The 26,940-nt window shown below is 49.3% G+C and overlaps 1 protein-coding gene across 6 annotated transcripts in view; it reads left to right on the top strand.

The window, feature by feature from the left end:
- Positions 1 to 26,940, top strand: part of LRRC7 (leucine rich repeat containing 7) — a 630,524-nt gene that overhangs the window by 528,832 nt on the left and 74,752 nt on the right. For 4 of the 6 annotated variants that reach the window (XM_063939105.1, XM_063939107.1, XM_063939108.1 and 1 more), the window contains 2 exons: positions 5,397 to 5,513; positions 14,909 to 15,163. In XM_063939105.1, the coding sequence (XP_063795175.1) occupies positions 5,397 to 5,513; positions 14,909 to 15,163 (372 nt within the window). The remainder of the gene's footprint in view (positions 1 to 5,396; positions 5,514 to 14,908; positions 15,164 to 26,940) is intronic. The other 2 variants (XM_063939106.1, XM_063939109.1) reach the window with 1 other exon arrangement.

Raw genomic sequence — 26,940 nt, 5'->3', positions numbered from 1 at the left:
ATAATTCTGCACCACCAAATTCAAGGTATGTGCAAAACATGGGACGTGCTGGAATTTGCCCAGATTTAATGCACACACAATATTGCTGGCGTTGTCCGATGCCACAAATCCACAGGAGAGTCCAATTGGGGTAGGCCATTCTGCGATGATCTTCCTCAGTTGCCGTAAGAGGTTTTTAGCTGTGTGCGTATTCTGGAAAGCGGTGATACAAAGCGTAGCCTGCCTAGGAAAGAGTTGGCGTTTGCGAGATGCTGCTACTGGTGCCGCCACTGCTGTTCTTGCGGCGGGAGTCCATACATCTACCCAGTGGGCTGTCACAATCATATAGTCCTGAGCCTGCCCTGCTCCACTTGTCCACATGTCCGTGGTTAAGTGGACATTGGGTACAACTGCATTTTTTAGGACACTGGTGAGTCTTTTTCTGAGGTCTGTGTACATTTTCGGTATCGCTTGCCTAGAGAAATGGAACATAGATGGTGTTTGGTACCGGGGACACAGTACCTCCAACAAGTCTCTAGTTGGCTCTGCAGTAATGATGGATACCGGAACCACGTTTCTCACCGCCCAGGATGCCAAGGCCTCAGTTATCCGCTTTGCAGCAGGATGACTGCTGTGATATTTCATCTTCCTCGCAAAGGACTGTTGGACAGTCAATTGCTTGGTGGAAGTAGTAAAAGTGGTCTTACGAGTACGACTTCCCCTCTGGGATGACTATCGACTCCCAGCAGCAACAACAGCAGCGCCAGCAGCAGTAGGCGTTACACGCAAGGATGCATCGGAGGAATCCCAGGCAGGAGAGGACTCGTCAGAATTGCCAGTGACATGGCCTGCAGGACTATTGGCATTCCTGGGGAAGGAGGAAATTGACACTGAGGGAGTTGGTGGGGTGGTTTGCGTGAGCTTGGTTACAAGAGGAAGGGATTTACTGGTCAGTGGACTGCTTCCGCTGTCGCCCAAAGTTTTTGAACTTGTCACTGACTTATGAATGCGCTGCAGGTGACGTATAAGAGAGGATGTTCCGAGGTGGTTAACGTCCTTACCCCTACTTATTACAGCTTGACAAAGGCAACACACGGCTTGACAAATGTTGTCCGCATTTCTGTTGAAATACTTCCACACCGAAGAGCTGATTTTTTTGGTATTTTCACCAGGCATGTCAATGGCCCTATTCCTCCCACGGACAACAGGTGTCTCCCCGGGTGCCTGACTTAAACAAACCACCTCACCATCAGAATCCTCCTGGTCAATTTCCTCCCCAGCGCCAGCAACACCCATATCCTCCTCATCCTGGTGTACTTCAACACTGACATCTTCAATATGACTATCAGGAACTGGACTGCGGGTGCTCCTTCCAGCACTTGCAGGGGGCGTGCAAATGGTGGAAGGCGCATGCTCTTCACGTCCAGTGTTGGGAAGGTCAGGCATCGCAAACGACACAATTGGACTCTCCTTGTGGATTTGTGATTTCGAAGAACGCACAGTTCTTTGCTGTGCTTTTGCCAGCTTGAGTCTTTTCATTTTTCTAGCGAGAGGCTGAGTGCTTCCATCCTCATGTGAAGCTGAACCACTAGCCATGAACATAGGCCAGGGCCTCAGCCGTTCCTTGCCACTCCGTGTGGTAAATGGCATATTGGCAAGTTTACGCTTCTCCTCTGACAATTTTATTTTAGATTTTTGAGTCCTTTTTTTACTGATATTTGGTGTTTTGGATTTTACATGCTCTGTACTATGACATTGGGCATCGGCCTTGGCAGACGACGTTGCTGGCATTTCATCGTCTCGGCCATGACTAGTGGCAGCAGCTTCAGCACGAGGTGGAAGTGGATCTTGATCTTTCCCTATTTTTGGAACCTCAACATTTTTGTTCTCCATATTTTAATAGGCACAACTAAAAGGCACCTCAGGTAAACAATGGAGATGGATGGATACTAGTATACTTATGGATGGATGAGCGACTGCCGACACAGAGGTAGCTACAGCCGTGGACTACCGTACTGCGTCTGCTGCTAATATAGACTGGATGATAATGATATAAAAAATATATATATATCACTACTGCAGCCGGACAGGTATATATTATATAATGACGGACCTGCTGGACACTGTCAGCACTGCAGACTCCTAAAGTAAGCTACTAGTATCAAGAAGATAGAAAAAAAAAAAAAAACACCACAGGTAGGTGGTATACAATTATGGATGGACGAGCGACTGCCGACACAGAGGTAGCTACAGCCGTGGACTACCGTACTGCGTCTGCTGCTAATATAGACTGGATGATAATGATATAAAAAATATATATATATCACTACTGCAGCCGGACAGGTATATATTATATAATGACGGACCTGCTGGACACTGTCAGCTCAGCACTGCAGACTCCTAAAGTAAGCTACTAGTATCAAGAAGATAGAAAAAAAAAAACACCACGGGTAGGTGGTATACAATTATGGATGGACAAGCGACTGCCGACACAGAGGTAGCTACAGCCGTGGACTACCGTACTGCGTCTGCTGCTAATATAGACTGGATGATAATGATATAAAAAATATATATATATCACTACTGCAGCCGGACAGGTATATATTATATAATGACGGACCTGCTGGACACTGTCAGCTCAGCACTGCAGACTCCTAAAGTAAGCTACTAGTATCAAGAAGATAGAAGAAAAAAAAAACACCACGGGTAGGTGGTATACAATTATGGATGGACGAGCGACTGCCAACACAGAGGTAGCTACAGCCGTGGACTACCGTACTGCGTCTGCTGCTAATATAGACTGGATGATAATGAGATAAAAAATATATATATATCACTACTGCAGCCGGACAGGTATATATTATATAATGACGGACCTGCTGGACACTGTCAGCTCAGCACTGCAGACTCCTAAAGTAAGCTACTAGTATCAAGAAGATAGAAAAAAAAAACACCACGGGTAGGTGGTATACAATTATGGATGGACGAGCGACTGCCGACACAGAGGTAGCTACAGCCGTGGACTACCGTACTGCGTCTGCTGCTAATATAGACTGGATGATAATGATATAAAAAATATATATATATCACTACTGCAGCCGGACAGGTATATATTATATAATGACGGACCTGCTGGACACTGTCAGCTCAGCACTGCAGACTCCTAAAGTAAGCTACTAGTATCAAGAAGATAGAAAGAAAAAAAAAACACCACGGGTAGGTGGTATACAATTATGGATGGACGAGCGACTGCCGACACAGAGGTAGCTACAGCCGTGGACTACCGTACTGCGTCTGCTGCAGTGCTAATATAGACTGGATGATAATGATATAAAAAATATATATATATCACTACTGCAGCCGGACAGGTATATATTATATAATGACGGACCTGCTGGACACTGTCAGCAGAATGCGTTTATAGAATAAAAACACCACACGACGAGTGTTTAACTTTTTCAGGCAGACAATCACAATATACTGGTGGTCAGTGGTCACTGGTCAGTCACACTGGCAGTGGCACTCTGGCAGCAAAAGTGTGCACTGTTAAAATATGTACTCCTGCTATAACTGCTCCCCAGTCTCCCCCACAATTAAGCTGTGTGAGCACTGAGCACTCAGCACAGTCAGATATACAGTATTACATAGATGATGCAGCACACTGAGGCTGAGCACAGATATGGTATGTGACTGTGTCACACTGTGGATCGTTTTTTTTCAGGCAGAGAACGGATTAATTAAACTGGTGGTCACTGGTCACACTATCAGCAAGTAGTACTCCTAATATGCTCCCCAAAATTAGTAAATCAAGTGTCTCTACTACTCTCTAGTCTACTCTAAACGGAGAGGACGCCAGCCACGTCCTCTCCCTATCAATCTCAATGCACGTGTGAAAATGGCGGCGACGCGCGGCTCCTTATATAGAATCCGAGTCTCGCGAGAATCCGACAGCGGGATGATGACGTTCGGGCGCGCTCGGGTTAACCGAGCAAGGCGGGAAGATCCGAGTCTGCCTCGGACCCGTGTAAAAAGCGTGAAGTTCGGGGGGGTTCGGTTTCCGAGAAACCGAACCCGCTCATCACTAATAAAAACACAGTCAATTATAAAATAGATTTCAGAAAACTGGGGTGTGTGGTTGCGGTTGGACATTTATAATCATCCTAAATATGGCAGCTGCAATCACCTTAACAGTGAATCTTGGGGTCCCAGAACAATGACACACTGACACCAGGGGTCCCAGGACAATGACACACTGACACCTGGGGTCCCAGAACAATGATACACTGACACTTGGGTTCCCAGGACAATGACACACTGACACCTGGGCTCCCAGAACAATGACACACTGACACTTGGGTTCCCAGGACAATGACACACTGACACCTGGGGTCCCAGAACAATGACACCCTGACACCTGGGGTCCCAGAACAATGATACACTGACACCTGGGGTTCCAGAACAATGACACACTGACACCTGGGGTCACAGAACAATGACACACTGACACTTGGGGTCCCAGGACAATGGTACACTGACACCTGGGGTCCCAGAGCAATGACACACTGACACCTGGGGTCCCAGTATAATGACACACTGACACCTGGGGTCCCAGAACAATGACACACTGACACCTGGGGCCACAGAACAATGACACACTGACACCTGGGGTCCCAGAACAATGACACACTGACACCTGGGGTCCCAGGACAATGACACACTGACACCTGGAGTCCCAGAACAATGACACACTGACACCTGGGGTCCCAGAACAATGACACACTGACACCTGGGGTCCCAGGACAATGACACACTGACACCTGGAGTCCCAGAACAATGACACACTGACACCTGGGGTCCCAGGACAATGACACACTGGCACCTGGAGTCCCAGTATAATGACACACTGACACCTGGGGTCCCAGAACAATGACACACTGACACCTGGGGTCCCAGAACAATGACACACTGACACCTGGGGTCCCAGAACAATGGCACACTGACACATGGGGTCCCAGGACAATGACACACTGACACCTGGGGTCCCAGGACAATGGTACACTGACACCTGGGGTTACTGATTTAAAGATGACCATCAACTAATAATAATAATAATAATATTGATAAGATATTCAGGCTGGGAGTCAAAAGTTGCAGAAATGACAGTTCCACCAATGTCGGGGTATTTATTCCAACAATAAACCCAAAATAAATGATGCAAAAACTACGATCACCAAATGCCACCTGCAGAGTGTAGATAAGATCCCCCCAAGTGAATGAATTTCCATCCAAAGTATAACTGACGCAGAATTCTGAGCAGAGTACCCCTAGCTCCGGTGACTGGCTTCTGACTTGCTGATACGGTTACATCCTCGTGACATAGGGGGGCTGATCATTCTATGTTTCTGTCAATACCACAGACTCCGTCGCAGCAGAGCAACATCATGGATAATGGACAGGAAGATATATCTATCAGTCAGTGGAACCCGTACCCACTGGGCCGAAGAGACGTCCCACCGGAAACTGTCGCTAAGAAGGTATTTGATGAGCTCTGATTGAAACTAGAATCCTCATACCCAGTCCGTGCCTTAGTGTGTCACATAAACATGTATGTATGTAGTTATTTCATTCTATGCTTATGACACTGACATACCATAATATGTTATCCAAACGTAGAGGTCATTTTTCCATGCATAGCTTTTGAATGTTGCATCTCCCAGACCTTCTGCACGTATGATGTCCAGCCCAATATGGCTGCCGCAGAGGAGTATGAAGGTAATTCCAAGTTGATCGCAGCAGGAAATTTTTTAGCAGTTGGGCAAAACCATGTGCACTGCAGGGGGGGGCAGATATAACATGTGCAGAGAGAGTTAGATTTGGGTGGGTTATTTTGTTTCTGTGCAGGGTAAATACTGGCTGCTTTATTTTTACACTGCAATTTAGATTGCAGATTGAACACACCCCACCCAAATCTAACTCTCTCTGCACATGTTATATCTGCCTCCCCTGCAGTGCACATGGTTTTGCCCAACTGCTAAAAAAAAATCCTGCTGCGATCAACTTGGAATTACCCCTTATGTTCCCATGGACCAATAAGAACCAGATTACTGGCTTCCTATTGGATCACAACTCCCCAACCCTGCTGCGTTGCGCGGGATCCCGTTTGTTTCAAACCCGCTTGTGCTCGTGAGAAAATGCCTACCTTCATTCTTTGGCTCAGTGATGTCACCAGGGGGGAGTTGTATCAAGCCTTGGAGAGAGATAAAGTGGAGTAGTTGCCCGCAGCAACCCATCAGGTTCTGTCATTACATAGACTCTGCTCAGTAAATGACAGTTGGAAGCTGATTGGGCAACTTCTTCTCTTTATCTCTCTCAAAGGCTTGATACATTTACCCCTAGGTCTTTGAATTGAATGGTTGAATTTTCAGGCCACATATTGCCTCAGTGATGTCACTAGTACCTATGGTAGTAAATGTAATCGTTGCATTCTCATGGCTGTTGGTTCAGCCTGCAAAGCGTCTATCCCCTCTGTTATGTAGGTGACACTATAAGAATGATACTAACAATCCAATGCCAATATATGCAACAGTAAGTACATAATACTATATAGCATATGACATTAATCAGCAATCGCTGTGAGAAAAGCACTATATGTACTATTACCATGAGAAAAAGACTGCTGAAAAAAATAAAACAGCGCTGGAAATTTGCATTGCTTCAGTCGCATTGATTTAAGTAGCAGATTATGGGGTGTATAGGTCGGGTGACGTGCTATCAGATGAAGGCAGAAATGTGGGTGTATCTCTTCTTCTATTTTGACATTTAAAAAACCATCTCTCAATAATCGTATTATATTGTACAATAATGGGATTACACTGCACAATAATGGGATTACACTGCACAGTAATGGGATTACACTGCACAATAATGGGATTACGCTGCACAATAATGGGATTACGATGCACAATAATGGGATTACGCTGCACAATAATGGGATTACACTGCACAATAATGGGATTACGCTGCACAATAATGGGATTACGCTGCACAATAATGGGATTACGCTGCAACGTTGCACAATAATGGAATTACGCTGCACAATAATGGGATTACGCTGCACAATAATGGGATTACACTGCACAATAATGGGATTACGCTGCACAGTAACAGGATTACACTGCACAGTAACGGGATAACATTGTACAATGGTGGTCATTCCGAGTTGTTCGCTCGCTAGCTACTTTTAGCAGCAATGCAAACGCTAGGCCGCCTCCCACTGGGAGTGTATTTTACTTTAGCAGAATTGCTAACGAAAGATTAGCAATTCTGCTATTAAGTATTTCCTTGCAGTTTCTGAGTAGCTCCAGGCCTACTCCTAGATTGCGATCACCTCAGTCCGTTTAGTTCCTGGTTTGACGTTACAAACACGCCCTGCGTCCGGCCAGCCACTCCCCCGTTTCTCCAGCCACTCCTGCGTTTTCTGCTGGCACGCCTGCATTTTTTAGCACACTCCCGTAAAACGCTCAGTTACCACCCAGAAACACTCACTTCCTGTCAATCATTCTCCGATCAACAGAGCGACTCAAAAGCTTTGTTCGTAAGTAAAGTAGCATCGTTTTGTGTAAAATTGCTTAGCGCATGCGCCCTGCGGTGCATACGCATGCGCAGAACTGCCGGATTTTAGCCTATTAGCAGATCGCCGCTCAGCGATGGGTTTGTGCAAAGGGTGCATTCGCACGGGCGTTCGCAAGGAGATTGTTGACAGGTAGAGGGCATTTGTGGGTGGCAATTGACCATTTTCTGTGAGTGTCTGAAAAAAACGCAGGCGTGTCCAAGCGTTTGCAGGGAGGGTTCCTGACGTCAATTCCGGTCCTGGACAGGCTGATGTGATCGCAGCGGCTGAGTAAATCCTGGGCTACTCAGAAACTGCACAACATCTGTTTGTGCAGCTCTGCTACAAATGCGATCGCACACTTGCAAAGTGAAAATACACTATCTGATCGCAGCAGTGCAAAAGTCGCCTGCTAGCAATCAGGTCTGAATTACCCCCTTTGTACAATAATGGGATAACATTGTACAATAATTGGGATTACACTGCACAATAATTGGGAATACACTGAACAATAATTGGGATTACACTGCACAATAATTGGGATTACACTGTACAATAATTGGGATTACACTGCACAATAATTGCAGACATGTTGCATAAAACGTGTTTCTATTTTTTATTCTAATCAATCTTAAAATTCACCCCCTGCATGAGATCAGGTCCAGTGGTGGGTGAGACCACAGGCCTGGTAATGTACCCCCTATTGAGATCAGGTCCAGTGGCGGGTGAGAACACAGGCCTGGTAATGTACCCCCTGCGTGAGATCAGGTCCAGTGGCGGGTGAGAACACAGGCCTGGTAATGCACCCCCTGCGTGATATCAGGTCCAGTGGCGGGTGAGAACGCAGGCCTGGTAATGCACCCCCTGCGTGAGATCAGGTCCAGTGGCGGGTGAGAACACAGGCCTGGTAATGCACCCCCTGCGTGATATCAGGTCCAGTGGCGGGTGAGAACACAGGACTGGTAATGTACCCCCTGCGTGATATCAGGTCCAGTGGCGGGTAAGAACACAGGCCTGGTAATTCACCCCCTGCGTGAGATCAGGTCCAGTGGCGGGTGAGAACACAGGCCTGGTAATGCACCTCCTGCGTGAGATCAGGTCCAGTGGCGGGTGAGAACACAGGCCTGGTAATGTACCCCCTGCGTGAGATCAGGTCCAGTGGCGGGTGAGAACACAGGCCTGGTAATGCACCCCCTGCGTGAGATCAGGTCCAGTGGCGGGTGAGAACACAGGCCTGGTAATGTACCCCCTGCGTGAGATCAGGTCCAGTGGTGGGTGAGAACACAGGCCTGGTAATGCACCCTCTGCGTGAGATCAGGTCCAGTGGCGGGTGAGAACACAGTCCTGGTAATGCACCCTCTGCGTGAGATCAGGTCCAGTGGCGGGTGAGAACACAGGCCTGGTAATGCACCCCCTGCGTGATATCAGGTCCAGTGGCGGGTGAGAACACAGGCCTGGTAATGCACCCCCTGCGTGATATCAGGTCCAGTGGCGGGAGAGAACACAGGCCTGGTAATGCACCCCCTGCGTGAGATCAGGTCCAGTGGCGGGTGAGAACACAGGCCTGGTAATGCACCCTCTGCGTGATATCAGGTCCAGTGGCGGGTGAGAACACAGGCCTGGTAATGCACCCCCTGCGTGATATCAGGTCCAGTGGCGGGAGAGAACACAGGCCTGGTAATGCACCCCCTGCGTGATATCAGGTCCAGTGGCGGGTGAGAACACAGGCCTGGTAATGCACCCCCTGCGTGATATCAGGTCCAGTGGCGGGTGAGAACACAGGCCTGGTAATGCACCCCCTGCGTGATATCAGGTCCAGTGGCGGGTGAGAACACAGGCCTGGTAATGCACCCCCTGCGTGATATCAGGTCCAGTGGCGGGTGAGAACACAGGCCTGGTAATGTACCCCCTGCGTGATATCAGGTCCAGTGGCGGGTGAGAACACAGGCCTGGTACAGGCCTGGTGGTGCACCCCCTGCGTGATATCAAGTCCAGTGGCGGGTGAGAACATAGGCCTAGTAATGCACCCTCTGCTTGAGATCAGGTCCAGTAGCGGGTGAGAACATAGGCCTAGTAATGCACCCTCTGCTTGAGATCAGGTCCAGTGGCGGGTGAGAACACAGGCCTGGTAATGTACCCCCTGCGTGAGATCAGGTCCAGTAGTGGGTGAGAACACAGGCCTGGTAATGCACCCCCTGCGTGAGATCAGGTCCAGTGGCGGGTGAGAACACAGGCCTGGTAATGCACCCTCTGCGTGAGATCAGGTCCGGTGGCGGGTGAGACCACAGGGCCTGGTGATGCACCCCCTGCATGAGATCAGGCCCAGTAGTGGGTGAGAACACAGGCCTGGTAATGCACCCCCTGCGTGAGATCAGGTCCAGTGGCGGGTGAGAACACAGGCCTGGTAATGCACCCCCTGCGTGATATCAGGTCCAGTGGCGGGTGAGAACACAGGCCTGGTAATGCATCCCCTGCGTGAGATCAGGTCCAGTGGCGGGTGAGAACACAGGCCTGGTAATGCACCCCCTGCGTGATATCAGGTCCAGTGGCGGGTGAGAACACAGGCCTGGTAATGCACCCTCTGCGTGAGATCAGGTCCAGTGGTGGGTGAGAACACAGGCCTGGTAATTCACCCCCTGCGTGAGATCAGGTCCAGTGGCGGGTGAGAACACAGGCCTGGTAATGTACCCCCTGCGTGATATCAGGTCCAGTGGCGGGGGAGAACACAGGCCTGGTAATGCACCCCCTGCGTGATATCAGGTCCAGTGGCGGGTGAGAACAAAGGCCTGGTAATGCACCCTCTGCGTGAGATCAGGTCCAGTGGTGGGTGAGAACACAGGCCTGGTAATTCACCCCCTGCGTGAGATCAGGTCCAGTGGCGGGTGAGAACACAGGCCTGGTAATGTACCCCCTGCGTGATATCAGGTCCAGTGGCGGGAGAGAACACAGGCCTGGTAATGCACCCCCTGCGTGAGATCAGCTCCAATGGCGGGTGAGAACACAGGCCTGGTAATGCACCCCCTGCGTGAGATCAGGTCCAGTGGCGGGTGAGAACACAGGCCTGGTAATGCACCCTCTGCGTGAGATCAGGTCCAGTGGCGGGTGAGAACACAGGCCTGGTAATGCACCCCCTGCGTGAGATCAGGTCCAGTGGCGGGAGAGAACACAGGCCTGGTAATGCACCCCCTGCGTGAGATTAGGTCCAGTGGCGGGTGAGAACACAGGCCTGGTAATATACCCCATGCGTGAGATTAGGTCCAGTGGCGGGTGAGAACACAGGCCTTGTAATGCACCCCCTGCGTGAGATCAGGTCCAGTGGCGGGTGAGACCACAGGGCCTGGTGATGCACCCCCTGCGTGAGATCAGGTCCAGTGGCGGGTGAGAACACAGGGTCTGGTAATGCACCCCCTGCATGAGATCAGGCCCAGTAGTGGGTGAGACCACAGGACCTGGTGATGCACCCCCTGCGTGAGATCAGGTCCAGTGGCGGGTGAGAACACAGGCCTGGTAATGCACCCTCTGCTTGAGATCAGGTCCAGTGGCGGGTGAGAACACAGGCCTGGTAATGCACCCTCTGCTTGAGATCAGGTCCAGTGGCGGGTGAGAACACAGGCCTGGTAATGCACCCCCTGCGTGAGATCAGGTCCAGTGGCGGGTGAGAACACAGGCCTGGTAATGCATCCCCTGCGTGATATCAGGTCCAGTGGCAGGTGAGAACACAGGCCTGGTAATGCACCCCCTGCGTGATATCAGGTCCAGTGGCGGGTGAGAACACAGGCCTGGTAATGCACCCCCTGCGTGATATCAGGTCCAGTGGCGGGTGAGAACACAGGCCTGGTAATGCACCCCCTGCGTGAGATCAGGTCCAGTGGCAGGTGAGAACACAGGCCTGGTAATTCACCCCCTTCGTGATATCAGGTCCAGTGGTGGGTGAGAACACAGGCCTGGTAATGCACCCCCTGCGTGATATCAGGTCCAGTGGCGGGTGAGAACACAGACCTGGTAATGTACCCCCTGTGTGAGATCTGGTACAATGGCGGGTGAGAACACAGGCCTGGTAATGCACCCCCTGCGTGAGATCAGGTCCAGTGGCGGGTGAGAACACATGCCTGGTAATGCACCCCCTGCGTGATATCAGGTCCAGTGGCGGGTGAGAACACAGACCTGGTAATGTACCCCCTGTGTGAGATCAGGTACAATGGCGGGTGAGAACACAGGCCTGGTAATGCACCCCCTGCGTGATATCAGGTCCAGTGGCGGGTGAGTACACAGACCTGGTAATGTACCCCCTGTGTGAGATCACGTACAATGGCGGGTGATAACACATGCCTGGTAATGCACCACCTGCGTGAGATCAGGTCCAGTGGCGGGTGAGAACACAGGCCTGGTAATGCACCCCCTGCGTGAGATCAGGTCCAGTGGCGGGTGAGAACACAGGCCTGGTGATGCACCCCCTGCGTGAGATCAGGTCCAGTGGCGGGTGAGAACACAGGCCTGGTAATGTACCCCCTATTGAGATCAGGTCCAGTGGCGGGTGAGAACACAGGCCTGGTAATGCACCCCCTGCGTGATATCAGGTCCAGTGGCGGGTGAGAACACAGGCCTGGTAATGCACCCCCTGCGTGAGATTAGGTCCAGTGGCGGGTGAGAACACAGGCCTGGTAATGCACCCCCTGCGTGAGATTAGGTCCAGTGGCGGGTGAGAACACAGGCCTGGTAATGCATCCCCTGCGTGAGATCAGGTCCAGTGGCGGGTGAGAACACAGGCCTGGTAATGCACCCCCTGCGTGATATCAGGTCCAGTGGCGGGTGAGAACACAGGCCTGGTAATGCACCCCCTGCGTGAGATCAGGTCCAATGGCGGGTGAGAACACAGGGTCTGGTAATGCACCCCCTGCATGAGATCAGGTCCAGTGGCGGGTGAGAACACAGGCCTGGTAATGCACCCCCTGCGTGAGATCAGGTCCAATTCAGGTGAGAACACAGGCCTGGTAATGCACCCCCTGCGTGATATCAGGTCCAGTGGCGGGTGAGAACACAGGCCTGGTAATGTACCCCCTGCGTAATATCAGGTCCAGTGGCGGGTGAGAACACAGGCCTGGTAATGCACCCCCTGCGTGAGATAGGTCCAGTGGCGGGAGAGAACACAGGCCTGGTAATGCACCCTCTGCTTGAGATCAGGCCCAATTCAGGTGAGAACACAGGCCTGGTAATGCACCCCCTGCGTGATATCAGGTCCAGTGGCGGGTGAGAACATAGGCCTGGTAATGCACCCCCTGCGTGATATCAGGTCCAGTGGCGGGTGAGAACACAGGCCTGGTAATGCACCGCCTGCGTGAGATCAGGTCCAGTGGCGGGTGAGAACACAGGCCTGGTAATTCACCCCCTGCGTGATATCAGGTCCAGTGGTGGGTGAGAACACAGGCCTGGTAATGCACCCCCTGCGTGATATCAGGTCCAGTGGCGGGTGAGAACACAGACCTGGTAAGGCACCCCCTGTGTGAGATCAGGTACAATGGCGGGTGAGAACACAGGCCTGGTAATGCACCCCCTGCGTGAGATCAGGTCCAGTGGCGGGTGAGAACACAGGCCTGATAATGCACCCCCTGCTTGAGATCAGGCCCAATTCAGGTGAGAACACAGGCCTGGTAATGTACCCCCTGCGTGAGATCAGGTCCAGTGGCGGGTGAGCACACAGTCCTGGTAATGCACCCCCTGCGTGAGATCAGGTCCAGTGGCGGGTGAGAACACAGGCCTGGTAATGCACCCCCTACGTGATATCAGGTCCAGTGGCGGGTGAGAACACAGGCCTGGTAATGCACCCTCTGCGTGAGATCAGGTCCAGTGGCGGGTGAGAACACAGGCCTAGTAATGCACCCCCTGCGTGAGATCAGGTCCAGTGGCGGGTGAGAACACAGGCCTGGTAATGCACCCCCTGCGTGATATCAGGTCCAGTGGCGGGTGAGAACACAGGCCTGGTAATGCACCCCCTGCGTGAGATCAGGTCCAGTGGCGGGTGAGAACACAGGCCTGGTAATGCACCCCCTGCGTGAGATCAGGTCCAGTGGCGGGTGAGAGCACAGGCCTGGTAATGCACCCCCTGCGTGAGATCAGGTCCAGTGGCGGGTGAGAACACAGGCCTGGTAATGCACCCCCTGCGTGAGATCAGGTCCAGTGGCGGGTGAGAACACAGGCCTGGTAATGTACCCCCTGCTTGAGATCAGGTCCAGTGGCGGGTGAGAACACAGGCCTGGTAATGCACCCTCTGTGTGGGGTCTGTGCTTTAGCATCACTGCTGAGAACCATCCACACGCATCTGATTTAATATCTTCACTCAGCCCCTCAGGGTGCAGCCCCTATACAATACTAATCCTCTTTGCTTGCTGGAGTAATCCGCCGGCTGGTACAGGATGCATCAGCTGCTTGGTTTTCTTTAATGGGTCCTTTCATCAAACCATAGGATTTGCTTAAATGAAAGCGTATAATCCCCGTAGCAGGGGAACATACACTTAGCCACGAGTAAATACATCACCTTATACATACACAGTTACTCCCTCTCACCGTCACCATATAAGACGCTATGTTTCCCATTGCTCTCTTTCTGTGGGTTAGTTTTGCCAAGTGTAGTTTGCCAAATGGGTGTGAACAATTGTTATGCGCTATAGAAGCCTGACAATCGCTGACAGACCTGATGTCTACGTCACAATAATGAACATTTGTAGAGAGGGTACATTATACAGCTGCTTTATGGCAGGGTGCGTAACGGGGAAGGGGGGGGGGATTTCGCTTTACCACAATCCGTGACATTTAAAATTTGTACTATTGCCATCGGTGGGGGGGCCTAAAAGTAACAAAACTATTTTCGGCTTTGAACATTTACTCTAAATAAACTTTCTTTACTTAGTTTCCAGCAACTGTGTTAGCTAGTATTAGAAAACTGCCGCCTTATTCAGTTTCAAAGGTACCTATGTTAGTAATCCGGAGGTTTGGAGTTATGTTTTAATTCAACACCATGGAAGTCTGATTTGTAGTATCCTTGGTGCACACGGTGCGCCCGGTGTTGTAATAACTTGACTCTAAACTTAACGATTAATCGCTTTTAATTTTGGGGAGCAGAATCCTCATTCTCAGAATGCGTACTATGATTTCATGTGCCATGAGACAGAATAGCAGTCAGTGTACAGTAATTCTGGAGGCCAGTGAAAATTTGGCAGAGTTTGCGCATATTGGCAGAGGGAAGATGGCGGTCAGGCATCAGACACGAAAGGTCCTCTTCTAGCGGAACATATGAGATGTACTGTAATAATTGCTTCTTTTCAGCTTCCTGAAGCTTTGCCTAACGGGTTACATTACCCACAGGCAGGTAGCCATATCCAGACGTTAATGGGATCGCAGAGCCTGCAACACAGATCCAGGGAGCAGCCGCACTATGACGGCGGGATGAACAAGGTGACAATACAACAGTACCAGTCTCCACTGCCGATCCAGATCCCGTCGGCACAGAGAGGTCCTCAGTCTGGCCGCTGCTTAATACAAACAAAAGGGCAGCGGAGTATGGATGGATACCCAGAGCAGGTAGGAAAACTTCTCACAACTGACGTTGCAGACCACCTTCAGCAGACTGGTGGGGAGATGTATCAATCCTTAGAGAGAGGTAAAGTTGCCACAGCTTCTATCATTTATCTAGCACAGTTTAAAAAAAGTGACAGTTGGAAGCAGCTGGTTGGACCATTTCTCAAATGATCTCTCTTGAAAGTTTGATACATCTCCCCTGGTTAACACAAACAATGGGGGTAACCGCTCCACTGTCAAACTGCCACATATGTAAAGTGTATAGCAAATATACAGTATGTGATAATGTATGGCACAGTCTTCAAGGCATAAGTGTTGATAGGAAAATTTGTCACATTGAAGCCAAAATTTTGTACAAATTTCATAAATTATGAATCACCGAATACAGATCCTAATCAGCCCTGTTTGGGATAACATTTGGCATATGAAGTAAAAATCAACCCACGGTTCAATCAGTCCAATCACTGGCAAGCAAATGAAAAGGAGCCAATCACAATAAAGTATCCAGGCATAGATGTGAGTAGAATGTGCAGTGCCCAGCTTAGAACATGGGTCAATGTATTAAGCCTTGGAGAGTGAGAAAGTGGGGAGAGGTAAAGTACCACCCAATCAGCTCCTATCATTTTTTAAACACAATCTGTAACATGGCAGTTAGGAGCTGATTGGTTGGTACTTTATCTCTCTCCACTTTATCATTCTCCAACGCTTAGTACATCTGCCCAAATCGCTTATTCTAATCAATCCTCAGAATCAGAGTGAATATCATGATTCGTTACTCAGCAGTACCGCCTGTAAACTGTGCGACTTGTGTGATGAGTGAGGAGTGATGGCTGTTGAGAGATGGGGGACAACTGATGAAGATTAAGTGATGAGCCAGAAGGGAACAGTTGGTTGGTTGATAAACATTGCTTTTAGCCCAGGAATTTCTGATCATACAAAGTACAGATTCATTCATCATAGAGTAATCGGGCATAACACTGCCTTAAGATAGCTCTCATCGCCAGTATACAATGCAGGAACCATAGATCTTTGCAAAGAAATATTAATGCACGTTGTAGAAATACAGACATGTGCAGTACATCATTAAAGTTGGCACAGCACATGCTAATACGGATCATTACAACAAACAATGGGGCAGATGTATTAACCTGGAGAAGGCACAAGGAAGTGATAAACCAGTGATATGTGCAAGGTGATAAAGGTACCAGCCAATCAGCTCCAATATGTAAATCAACAGTTAGGATCTGATTGGCTGGAGTATTTATCACCTTGCACATATCACTGGTTTATCAATTCCTTATGCCTTCTCCAGGTTAATACATCTGCCCCAATATTGTACACGGGTGTAGTACGGCTGACCAGCGGTCTCCTGACCGCCGGTCAGCTTAACGACGCCGGGATCCCGGCAGCATACCGACGCTGGGATCCCGGCAGGGAGGGGCGAGTGCAGCAAGCCCCTTGCGGGCTCGGTGGCGACCTGCGGTCGCCACGGGTTCTATTCCCACTCTATGGGTGTCGTGGACACCCACGAGTGGAAATAGTCCCTGTTGGTCGGCATGCCGACCATCGGGACAGTGACCCGTCGGGCTGGTGGAGGAGGTCATGTGACTGTCGGTCACATGAATACCACCCATTGTACACACCTATTACAGAACCTTCTTTCCGATATTGTGTGCTCGTATTACAGAACACCCCCTCCCCCACCCCCCTTCATAAATCCTTTTCACATTGGCCTCTCCAGAGGGAAGAATTAAGGCTCTGAGGCTGGAGTAAGAGAGAGCAGGACCTGCCCTTCCATTAGTAAATGCTGTTATATCCAGAAGCTTGATGAAAGGATTCGTTGATCTACGACTATAACAATTGAATTGGAGAATTGGTTACAAAATCGACTTTTGAAAGATTCTCATTTGTGAAGCAGAATATAATGTGGACTTTTGAGTGAACAACCTCCCTAAGGCACTTTTTGACATTTGTTTGTACAAGATTTGTTGCTTTGTGAATTTGCCCATAGAAACAGCCAATGGCCAGGGCTAAGTCCTTCCAATATCCATGAGGAAACAGCCCTAATATTCCTGTAGTTATTGGGTGTTCTACAGGAGACAATTATTTCTTCTTTATATTATCATTCTTCTTTACATTTATATTTTTCTCTGCTTTTATACATTTTCCCACTTGCCTTTTTATTCTCTTTCAGATCCCCTCTTTAACGAGGCAATCCGTGTTACGTTGTATCTTTATTTAATAAAAGCAGCATGTGCTGCAAGCTATCCCGTATAATCACACATTTTATAAGAGCTATAAATCAGCCGGGCACCGCGAGGAAACCGGCCACGCTTAAGTTTCGAGCGATTGAGCAAAGCCGCCGTTTGTGCTTTATTCCTCACTGATAAAATTATAGAAAATGCTGTAAAATTGACAGTTTTATGTTGATATATATCTTCATATCTTTTTTATTTCAGTGCAAAGATCCATCAGGGTTCTGACCCTGTGAAAAAACAACATATTTTGCTGCCAAATACAGACATTTTTATTTCGAACAGATATTGTCTGGAAATCTCAGCTCCTTGGTTCAAATAATATTTAGGTGGAAATGTAACTTTGTTTAGCGGTGTAAAGGACATTTAGAACTACTCCACCTTGGAGCACTACAGCTATTGTAATGTCACATTATTGGTCCTACAGTATCTACCAAATTTAGAAAATCTCCCTAACAACGGGTCACCACGGTGTCCACCACTGCTGGCGAAGCCTCCTTTGCAAGTACTGTGAAATTTCCATCTCAGGATGGACACAGCATAGAATAAAAATGGGTATATTCTGTCATTCTTACCGCAATGAATGGCACCGAAAGCCTTGTGATACAATATTAATCATCTACAAAGAAAAAAAACAAATTATTACATTAGTAGTCACCTCTTTGGTCTTACCGCTTGGTAGAAGCACCGTCAGCTGCAAGACCAGCTGTCGGGTATGTATCTAACGCCTTGCTGGATACGGCAATTTTCACTCATTTTGTTTTTACTGAAGCTCCATCCGTTTGGGTGGGAACTGTTGTAGAACAACAAATTCCCTCTGTCAGTGTTTTAAAGTGGCGATCAGTTAAAAGGCCAAACCAACCTGTTTTTGCCATTTAAATGATTGCTCCTTTAAAACATCTTTCAGACTTGTCGTAAACGCTTGCGCAGGCTATTACATATATCCCTCAGTCTCTTGTAGATATAAATTGTTTTCCTCCAAGATGTCTCCACCATTTTGTCATTTTATCCCATCCCAGAAGCAGAGACACATGCCTTTAGCCACGTTTTCACCGTATGGCTGTAAATGCATGCTGTGCATCATGGGAGATGATGTCATGCCGAGGTGACTCACTTCCTGTTTGTCACCTGTTACTTCCACTTGGTGTCTGACTCATGCGGAGTAAAGACCTGTATTACACTGATGCTGCAAGTGTCGTCCTGATTTTGTTGTTACACATCTACATGGTGTTAGAAGTGGGATGCCATGGCACAAGGTCTCAGGAGAATTGATCCGCTGATATTTGATGAAAACGTGGCTGACAACTGGCTGAGGTTTTAAAGGGAATGGCACATACACTCCATAGCAGGCCTTTCAGACAAGTAAAAAAAAAGTCCAGGCATACACGCTGCTGAACCTCACAGGCATTAGATGCTTTTGTATACGCTGACGGAGAAGACAGAGAGGACCCTGACATCCTAATTGCAAAGTTTGAAGAGATCTGCATGCCAGTAAAGAATGTAATTATGGACAGGCATGTTTTCAACAGCACAAACCAAGAGGGTGATGACACTATACAGTCCTACGTCTCCACGCTAAAGCTGCTGGCAAAGAAGCGCAGTTTTGGTATCCTCACAGAGGAGCTCATCCGTGACAGAATCGTATGTGGCATACGCAGCTACAAGGTACGTGCACAGCTGCTGCGGGAGAAGGGCCTCACATTAGAAACTGCCATAAATATCTGTATGTTAAATGAGCAGTCTGAAAAGGGCACAAGGGAACTAAGAAAGGACGCTGAGGTGTGTGTCATGGCGGCCGTTCCGCGCCGATCCTCCACGTGTGGGAACTGCACGGCACAGCACCCTCCTGACAAACAAAGCTGCCCCGTATATGATAAACGATGTAATGCATGGGGCAAATGGAATCATTTTGCAAGGTGCTGCCGTGTTACGCACACCAGTGCTAACAGGAGTATACCGGTGTATGAACAGAGAGGGAAGCGAAGCAAACGAACTCACAGACAGTATAACATAACATACACAGGAGGTGATGGAATAACTAATAAACACAAAGTGAACAGGATGGTAGCCTGACGACAAGCTCACAGAAATCTGGAGATCAGAACAAAATGCCCTCCAGAATTTGGCGACAAACTGGGATCCACGGTCAGAGACCACATCAAGTGGCAACCCGTGGAGGCGCACAACATGCTGCATAAATAACTCAGACAGGCGTCTGGCCGATGGCAACCCAACCAGTGGAACGAAATGCGCCATCTTCGAAAACCTGTCAACGACAACCCAAATGGCTGTCATCCCCGAGGATTTGGGCAAGTCCACCACAAAATCCATGGAAATGTGGGTCCATGGCTTAGACGGAATAGAGAGTGGATGTAATGGGCCGACAGGAACCCCTCTAGGAGTTTTATTTCGGGCACAAACGTCACATGCCCGAACCCACTGATCCACATCCCTAGCCACCGAGGGCCACCACACCGCCCTAGACAGCAACTCCCGAGTTCTGGCAATACCCGGATGCCCTGCCGACCTCTTGGCATGGAATTCCAGGAACACTCGCTGTCTTAACCTAGGAGGCACAAACAAGAGCCCTACCGGAAGGTCTGGAGGAGCCTGCTCCTGTGCTCTAAGGACTAATGACAAGAGGTCCTGGGTAATGCCCACTTTAATACATGATGGGGACACAATGGGCAATGGCTCCTCGGTGGTCTCTTGAACTGGAGCAAAACTCCACGAGAGCGCATCAGCCTTGATGTTTTTTGACCCAGGGCGATATGTTATCAAAAAATTAAAGCGAGCAAAAAACAAAGCCCATCGTGCCTGCCTGGCATTGAGCCGCTTCGCTGACTCTAAATATGCCAGATTCTTATGGTCGGTGAGAATTGAGACCACAAACTTAGCCCCCTCAAGCCAGTGTCTCCACTCCCCGAGTGCATCCTTTATAGCCAACAATTCCCGGTTACCCACATCATAATTCATCTCGGCAGACGAAAATTTACGGGAAAAGTAAGCACAGGGATGAAGGCGATTATCAGACACCCCCATCTGAGAGAGCACTGCCCCAATACCTATCTCAGAGGCATCCACTTCTACCACAAAAGGACGCTCTGGATCTGGGTGTCGCAGCACCTTGGCCGAGACAAATGCCCTTTTGAGACGGGCAAAGGCCGCTTTGCCCTCACAAGACCAGTGAGTAACATCCGCCCCTTTCTTAGTGAGTGCCACCAAGGGGGCCGCTATAGACGAAAATCCAGCGATAAACCGTCTATAAAAATTTGCAAAGCCCAGAAAACGCTGAAGCGCCTTCAAACTAGTGGGCTGCACCCAATCCAGGACTGCCTGTACCTTAGAACCCTCCATTTGGAAACCTTCTGAGGAGATAATATACCCTAGAAATGCGATTTGCTGGACTTCAAACTCGCACTTCTCCAGCTTCGCCCCAAGCTGGTGGTCTCTGAGTTTCTGGAGGACTAAGCGTACATGCTTCCGATGTTCCTCCAGGGAATGAGAGAAGATTAGGATGTCATCTAGATAAACAACTAAGAATCTATCCAAATATTCCCTGAGCACATCGTTCATGAATTCCTGGAAGACTGCCGGGGCATTAGAGAGCCCAAAAGGCATCACCAAATATTCATAATGCCCTGAGTGGGTATTAAAGGCAGTCTTCCATTCATCCCCCTCTCTTATTCGGATTAGATTGTAAGCACCGCGTAGGTCAATCTTAGAAAAAATGGTGGCAGTACGAAGCTGGTCAAACAAAACCGAAATAAGAGGCAGTGGGTACGAGTTTTTAATCGTGATACGGTTCAATTCCCTGAAGTCGATGCAGGGTCGCAATGAACCGTCCTTTTTACCCACGAAAAAGAACCCCGACCCAACTGGGGACTGATAAATCCCTTAGCCAAGTTCTCCTGAATGTACTCTGCCATAGCCTGAGTCTCAGGACGTGACAGGGAGTACAACCTGCTCTTGGGAAGCTTAGCATCCGGCAACAAATCAATGGCACAGTCATAGGGGCGATGGGGAGGTAGTACCTCCGCAACTTTTTTGGAGAACACATCCGCAAAATCTGCATAACATCCTGGCAATCCTGGCAAACTTAGCTGCGAGAGCCTGACTGGAAGGCTCAAGCAACTCCTGAAACAATCACTACCCCAACTAAGAATCTCCCCGGAGACCCAGTCAAATTGAGGGTTATGGACCCTTAACCAGGGTAACCCCAAAACCAATGGGGCAAAAGAACAGACAGTCACATAAAAAGACCATTTTTCAGAGTGTGTGGCTCCAATAAACAAAGGAATTTGGCTGGTGCAGGAGGTAATTTTACCCTGGGACAATGGTTCCCCGTTTAACCCACAGATCTCAATCTCTGATGCCAAAGGTACTGAGGGAACAGAGTGTTCCAGGGCGAATTGACGGTCCATGAAAACCCCATCGGCCCCACTGTCAACAAAGGCCTCAGTCTTGACAGTTTGACCGAGGATCTCCAAAGTCACCGGAATGAGAAAAGTCTTTTTGGGAAATTCTGACTTCTGGCCTGACAGGATATTTCCCATCACCCTCAGGCCCTGAAGTTTTCCGTTTTTTCTGGGCATGATACTACAACATGACCTTTATTCCCACAGTACAAACACAAACCCTGCTGTCTCCTCCGCGTCTTCTCACGCGAGGAGAGGCGGGTAGCCCCAATCTGCATAGGCTCCTCGGAATATTCCTCAGAGTCTGAGGTTCCCTTGGGAAAAAAGGAAACTGCGGTCTCCCTTTCAAGCCTACGCTCTCTCAGCCGTCTATCCACCCGGATGGATAACTGCATGAGCTGATCTAAGCTATCAGGCGAGGGATATTGTACCAGTTGGTCCTTTATCTGGTCAGAAAGGCCCCTTCGGTACTGGTTTCTCAGGGCTGGGTCATTCCACTGGGTATCATGAGCCAACCTCCGAAACTCCGTACTATAAACCTCAGCTGGCCGTCGCCCTTGCTTAAGAACCGTAATCTGAGCCTCGGCTGAAGCCATCTTGTCAGGGTCATCATACAAAATGCCCAGTGCAGTAAAAAAAGCATCAACACTTTTAAGCGACGGACAGTCAGGCTGTAACCCATATGCCCAGACATGTGGGTCTCCTTGTAGCAAGGAAATCACCATGCCCACCCGCTGAATCTCCGACCCAGAAGACTGGGGCCTAAGCCTGAAATATAGCTTACAGCTCTCCTTGAAACAAAAGAACTGCGAGCGATCTCCAGAAAAATGATCCAGGAGATTTACTTTCGGCTCCTTAACCCCTGAACTTGCCGCTGCTGCTGCGGGAGCTCCGCTAGCGGCCTGCGGGGTGTTCATTTTAATGGACATCTCATTAAATTGTCGAGTCAGGACCTGCACCTGATCGACCACCTGTTGCAAAGTATTTTGAGGGGTATGCTCCATATTCCCACAAAATTTCAACAGGAGTAGGGCTGCTGAATATGTTACGCACACCAGTGCTAACAGGAGTATACTGGTGTATGAACAGAGAGGGAAGCGAAGCAAACGAACTCACAGACAGTATAACATAACATACACAGGAGGTGATGGAATAACTAATAAACACAAAGTGAACGGAGAAGCCCAAAGGCTCAGGAATTGGGTGTCTCCCTAGTGTCAGGAATGCTCAGATGGAATAGAGCGGACAATGAAGCGATGTGTAGTGATTTCACATGTGGAGCACCTGAAATGATGTTGCTAAGAGCAACAGAAAAAACCCCAAAGGGTTACCAACGGGTGTGGGAATAAACTCCTTGGTCAGAGATAGAAATATAGACACAAGGAGAGTATCCACAATCCTAACCCCCACTTGCAGGGCACAGGTTCAGCTTACTGCCACTAAACTGACTCCTGGACGCCCTGCACAGTGAGGGAGGATTAAGCAAGCAGGTCTGAGAGTACAGCCGCAAACCTGCTGGGTTCACAGAATAGCAAAAGAACCCCAGCAGGTCAAACAACTGACTCCAGTCTTACTGCTAGGTCCGGATTGGCAGAATGAAGTACCAAATCCCAAGGCCTATTCGCAGTAAGCAACAAGTAAATACAAAGTCACACAGTACTAGCTAACTCTCTGGAACTGACTAACAAACAAAGATTCAGCAGCATTTGCCTAGCCTGAGAGGATGGTTTATATAGCAGGTGCTGTCCACGCCCCACTCAGACCTCACAGACTGTGAGCACAAAACCAGCGCCGGATTCCCTGCCGTGCACAGAGCCTGTAACCACTACACAGTAAAAACCCGGACCGGAGTATCAGCTGCGCTCAGGTTACTTCGCTAACACTTGCCTCCCGGTTGCCATGGCGACGTGGCAGCACAGAGCAGGAGATCCTAACATGCTGCTCCAAAGATCAAAGATCAGTCTGAGTTGCGCTATAGCCACTCACCCCGGCGGATTAACCAGGTTGAAACGGAGCCAGGGTGTGAATCGGTTCACAGGACAGTTTGTGATAGTGTAGACCACTTGGATGAAAAGGGCAAAATATTTATCAAACTAAGAACAAAAGCATACGAACAAGGTGGCCATAGTTAAAATAGACTCAGGAGCGAAGTGCAATGTCATATCCTACAAGCAGCTACGTGAAATAAATCCATCTGCACAGATAAACCCACGAGACAAGATCAACTTGATAGCTTATGGTGACCAGATCACCACCACACTGGGTACCACAAAGCTAAAGTTTACCCGTGCTGATTTGCTATTCCACATTGTGGATCAAAAGGTTAAACCACTGCTAGTCCTCCCTGACAGTATGAAGCTAGGCCTTCTCAAATTGGGGCCTGAGGTACACGCAATACTGATGACCGTCCCAGAGATAAAAGACTTTCAGGATTTATTTGATTGCAGTACACTTGGCAAGCTTCCCGTTGTGTACCATATGAGGCTAAATGACTCCATTGTACCTACTGTCTGTGCCCTCCGGAGGGTTCCTATCACAATGAAAGACAAAATCATTAAAGAGATCCACAGAATGACTCAGTTGGGTGTCATTGCCCCCATAGAGGAAGCAACACAGCGGGTGTCCGCCCATGGTGGCCACATCAAAAAAAGGATAGGACTGTACGTCTTTGTATTGATCTAGCACACTTGAACAAAGCACTGCTGCGTCCATATCACTCTCTCCGCACCATCGAGCAAGTGATTGCTGACATACCAGGTGCCACAGTTTTCAGTACCCTGGATGCAAAGTGCGAATTCTGGCAAATCCCTTTGGACAGAGCTTTGTCCCTGCTCACCGCTTTCATGACCCCGATAGGGTGGTATGTCTTCCTTTGCATGCCTATGGAATCACTATGGGCAGTGAGGTCTTCCAGCGTTGCATGGAGCAACTGTTTTCAGGCTATCCCTGTGAAATCATCGTCAATGACATCCTGGTATGGGGCCGCACCAAGGAAGAACACGACCAGCGACTACACCAGGTACTTGAACGGGCCCATGCTTTGAACCTCAAGCTCAACCCAGACAAATGCAAGTTTAGAGTTACAGAAGTGGCGTACATGGACCACGTGCTCAGCAGTCAAGGCGTCAAACCGGATCCAAATAAAATCACTGCCATCCAGCAAATGCCGCTTCCGGCTGACCAACATGCACTGCAGCGCTTCCTGGGGATGACCAACTACCTGTCTAAATTTGTTCCATAGTACAGTGAAACCACGGCACATTTGCGGCAGCTACTCCACCAGGACTCAGAACACACAGCTGCTGTTGATCGATTGAAGACCATGCTAACACCGGTCCTGCAATACTTCAACGTGCATGAGCCAGTAGTCCTCTCTGCCGACGCTTCACAGAGTGGTCTAGGTCCTGTGTGCCTCCAACACCGCAGACTAGTGGCTTTTGCTTCCAGGGCTCTCACTGACACTGAAACCAGGTATGCACAAATTGAGAAAGAACTGTTGGCACTGGTGTTCGCCTGCAACTATTTCCATGACTTCATCTATGGCCGTCCTGTCATGGTGGAAACCGACCATCAGCCTCTCATCACCATACTGAAGAAGCCCATCCACTCTGCTTCTTCCCGTATTCAGGGCATGATGTTCAAGCTGCAGTGGTACAACCTGGATGTCATATATAAGCGAGGCAAAGAAATGTACGTTGCTGATGCTCTGTCTCGAGTCTTCCTTTCGACTACTGACATGACTGCTGCTGAGGATGACTATGAGGTCATGGCTGTGGAGGTGCTCCCTACCAAGCGGCTGGAAGAGCTGCACGATGCTACACTTGCGGATGATCTTTGCCAGCGTCTCTCTGCTGTAATTCTCAATGGCTGGCCATTCTCTTCCAAGGAACTGCCGCACTGCCTTCGCTCCTTCTACTGTATGAGAGATTAGCTCACCGTGTCTGAGGGTGTCATCCTGCGGGGTCATCACTTCGTGATTCCGGCTGCCCTTCAGACATTCTACACCCAGCAGATGCACCAGGGCCATCCCGGCCTGGAGGCTACCAAGCGTAGGGCCCGTGAAACCACGTTCTGGCCCTCCACGTACGGTGGCATTGACCATGCTGTCTCGTTTTGTGCACCCTGCAATGCCTCGCGTCCACACCTGCCACGGGAACCCATGCTGCACCATGACATTCCTGATCTTCCATGGTCCATTCTTGCGGCTGATCAATTCGAATGGAGGGGGAATGAGTACCTGGTGCTAGTTGACTCCTATTCAGGATAGTTCGAGATAAACTACTTGCCCAGCACCACAAGTCAAATGGTCATTGCAAAGCTGAAGAGACACTTTGCAGCACATGGCACCCCACAGCAGCTGATCACTGATAATGCCATGTAATTCAAGAGTAGAGAGTTCAAGGACTTTGCGAATACATGGGACTTCCATTACATCACTAGTAGTCCACACTACCCACAGTCAAAAGGATTGGCAGAGCGTGCAGTCCGCTCTGCAAAGCACCTAATGGAGAAGTGTGCGCGAGATGGATTGGACATATACTTGGCACTGTTAAACTTGAGAAACACGCCCTGAGATGGACTTCTATCCCCTGCACAGTGCCTATTAGCACGGCGCACCCGCACAGGCATCCCAATGGCACAGCAGCTCCTGCAACCCAGAGTAGAGCCACAGGTACGGGAGAACATCAGCAAGCGCAGAATAGCTGCCAAATCTTCTTATGACAGATCAGCATACTGCTGCCACCACTGTCTCCGGGCCAGCCTGTCCGCATGCAAAGCAAGCACGGATTTGACAGAATGGTAGTGGTTCAGCATCCTGCAGGTCAGCCAAATAGCTACATGGTACAGTCTGATAATGCCCTCTATGAACGCAACCGCCGCCATCTGTTAAGTGTACCTGAAGAAAGCTCTACACAGCCTGACTCATCAGTTTCTACTACAGCTGCAACCAATGTCAGTGATGATTCGCATTGCATGGACAGTCCTTCCTCAGAGACCACTTCTGAAGTAATAGAGCTCTCTGGTGTCACAGCGGACATGCCTATAGGTTCCCAGTGTACCATTACCAGATCGGGCCGTGTGTCTAAACTAAACCCAAAGTTCCAAG

The sequence above is a fragment of the Pseudophryne corroboree genome, chromosome 9 (assembly GCF_028390025.1).
Source record: "Pseudophryne corroboree isolate aPseCor3 chromosome 9, aPseCor3.hap2, whole genome shotgun sequence".
In the NCBI taxonomy this organism is placed as follows: domain Eukaryota; kingdom Metazoa; phylum Chordata; class Amphibia; order Anura; family Myobatrachidae; genus Pseudophryne; species Pseudophryne corroboree.
Note: the sequence above shows the minus strand (reverse complement) of the source record. Positions and strands in the feature narration are given on the sequence as shown.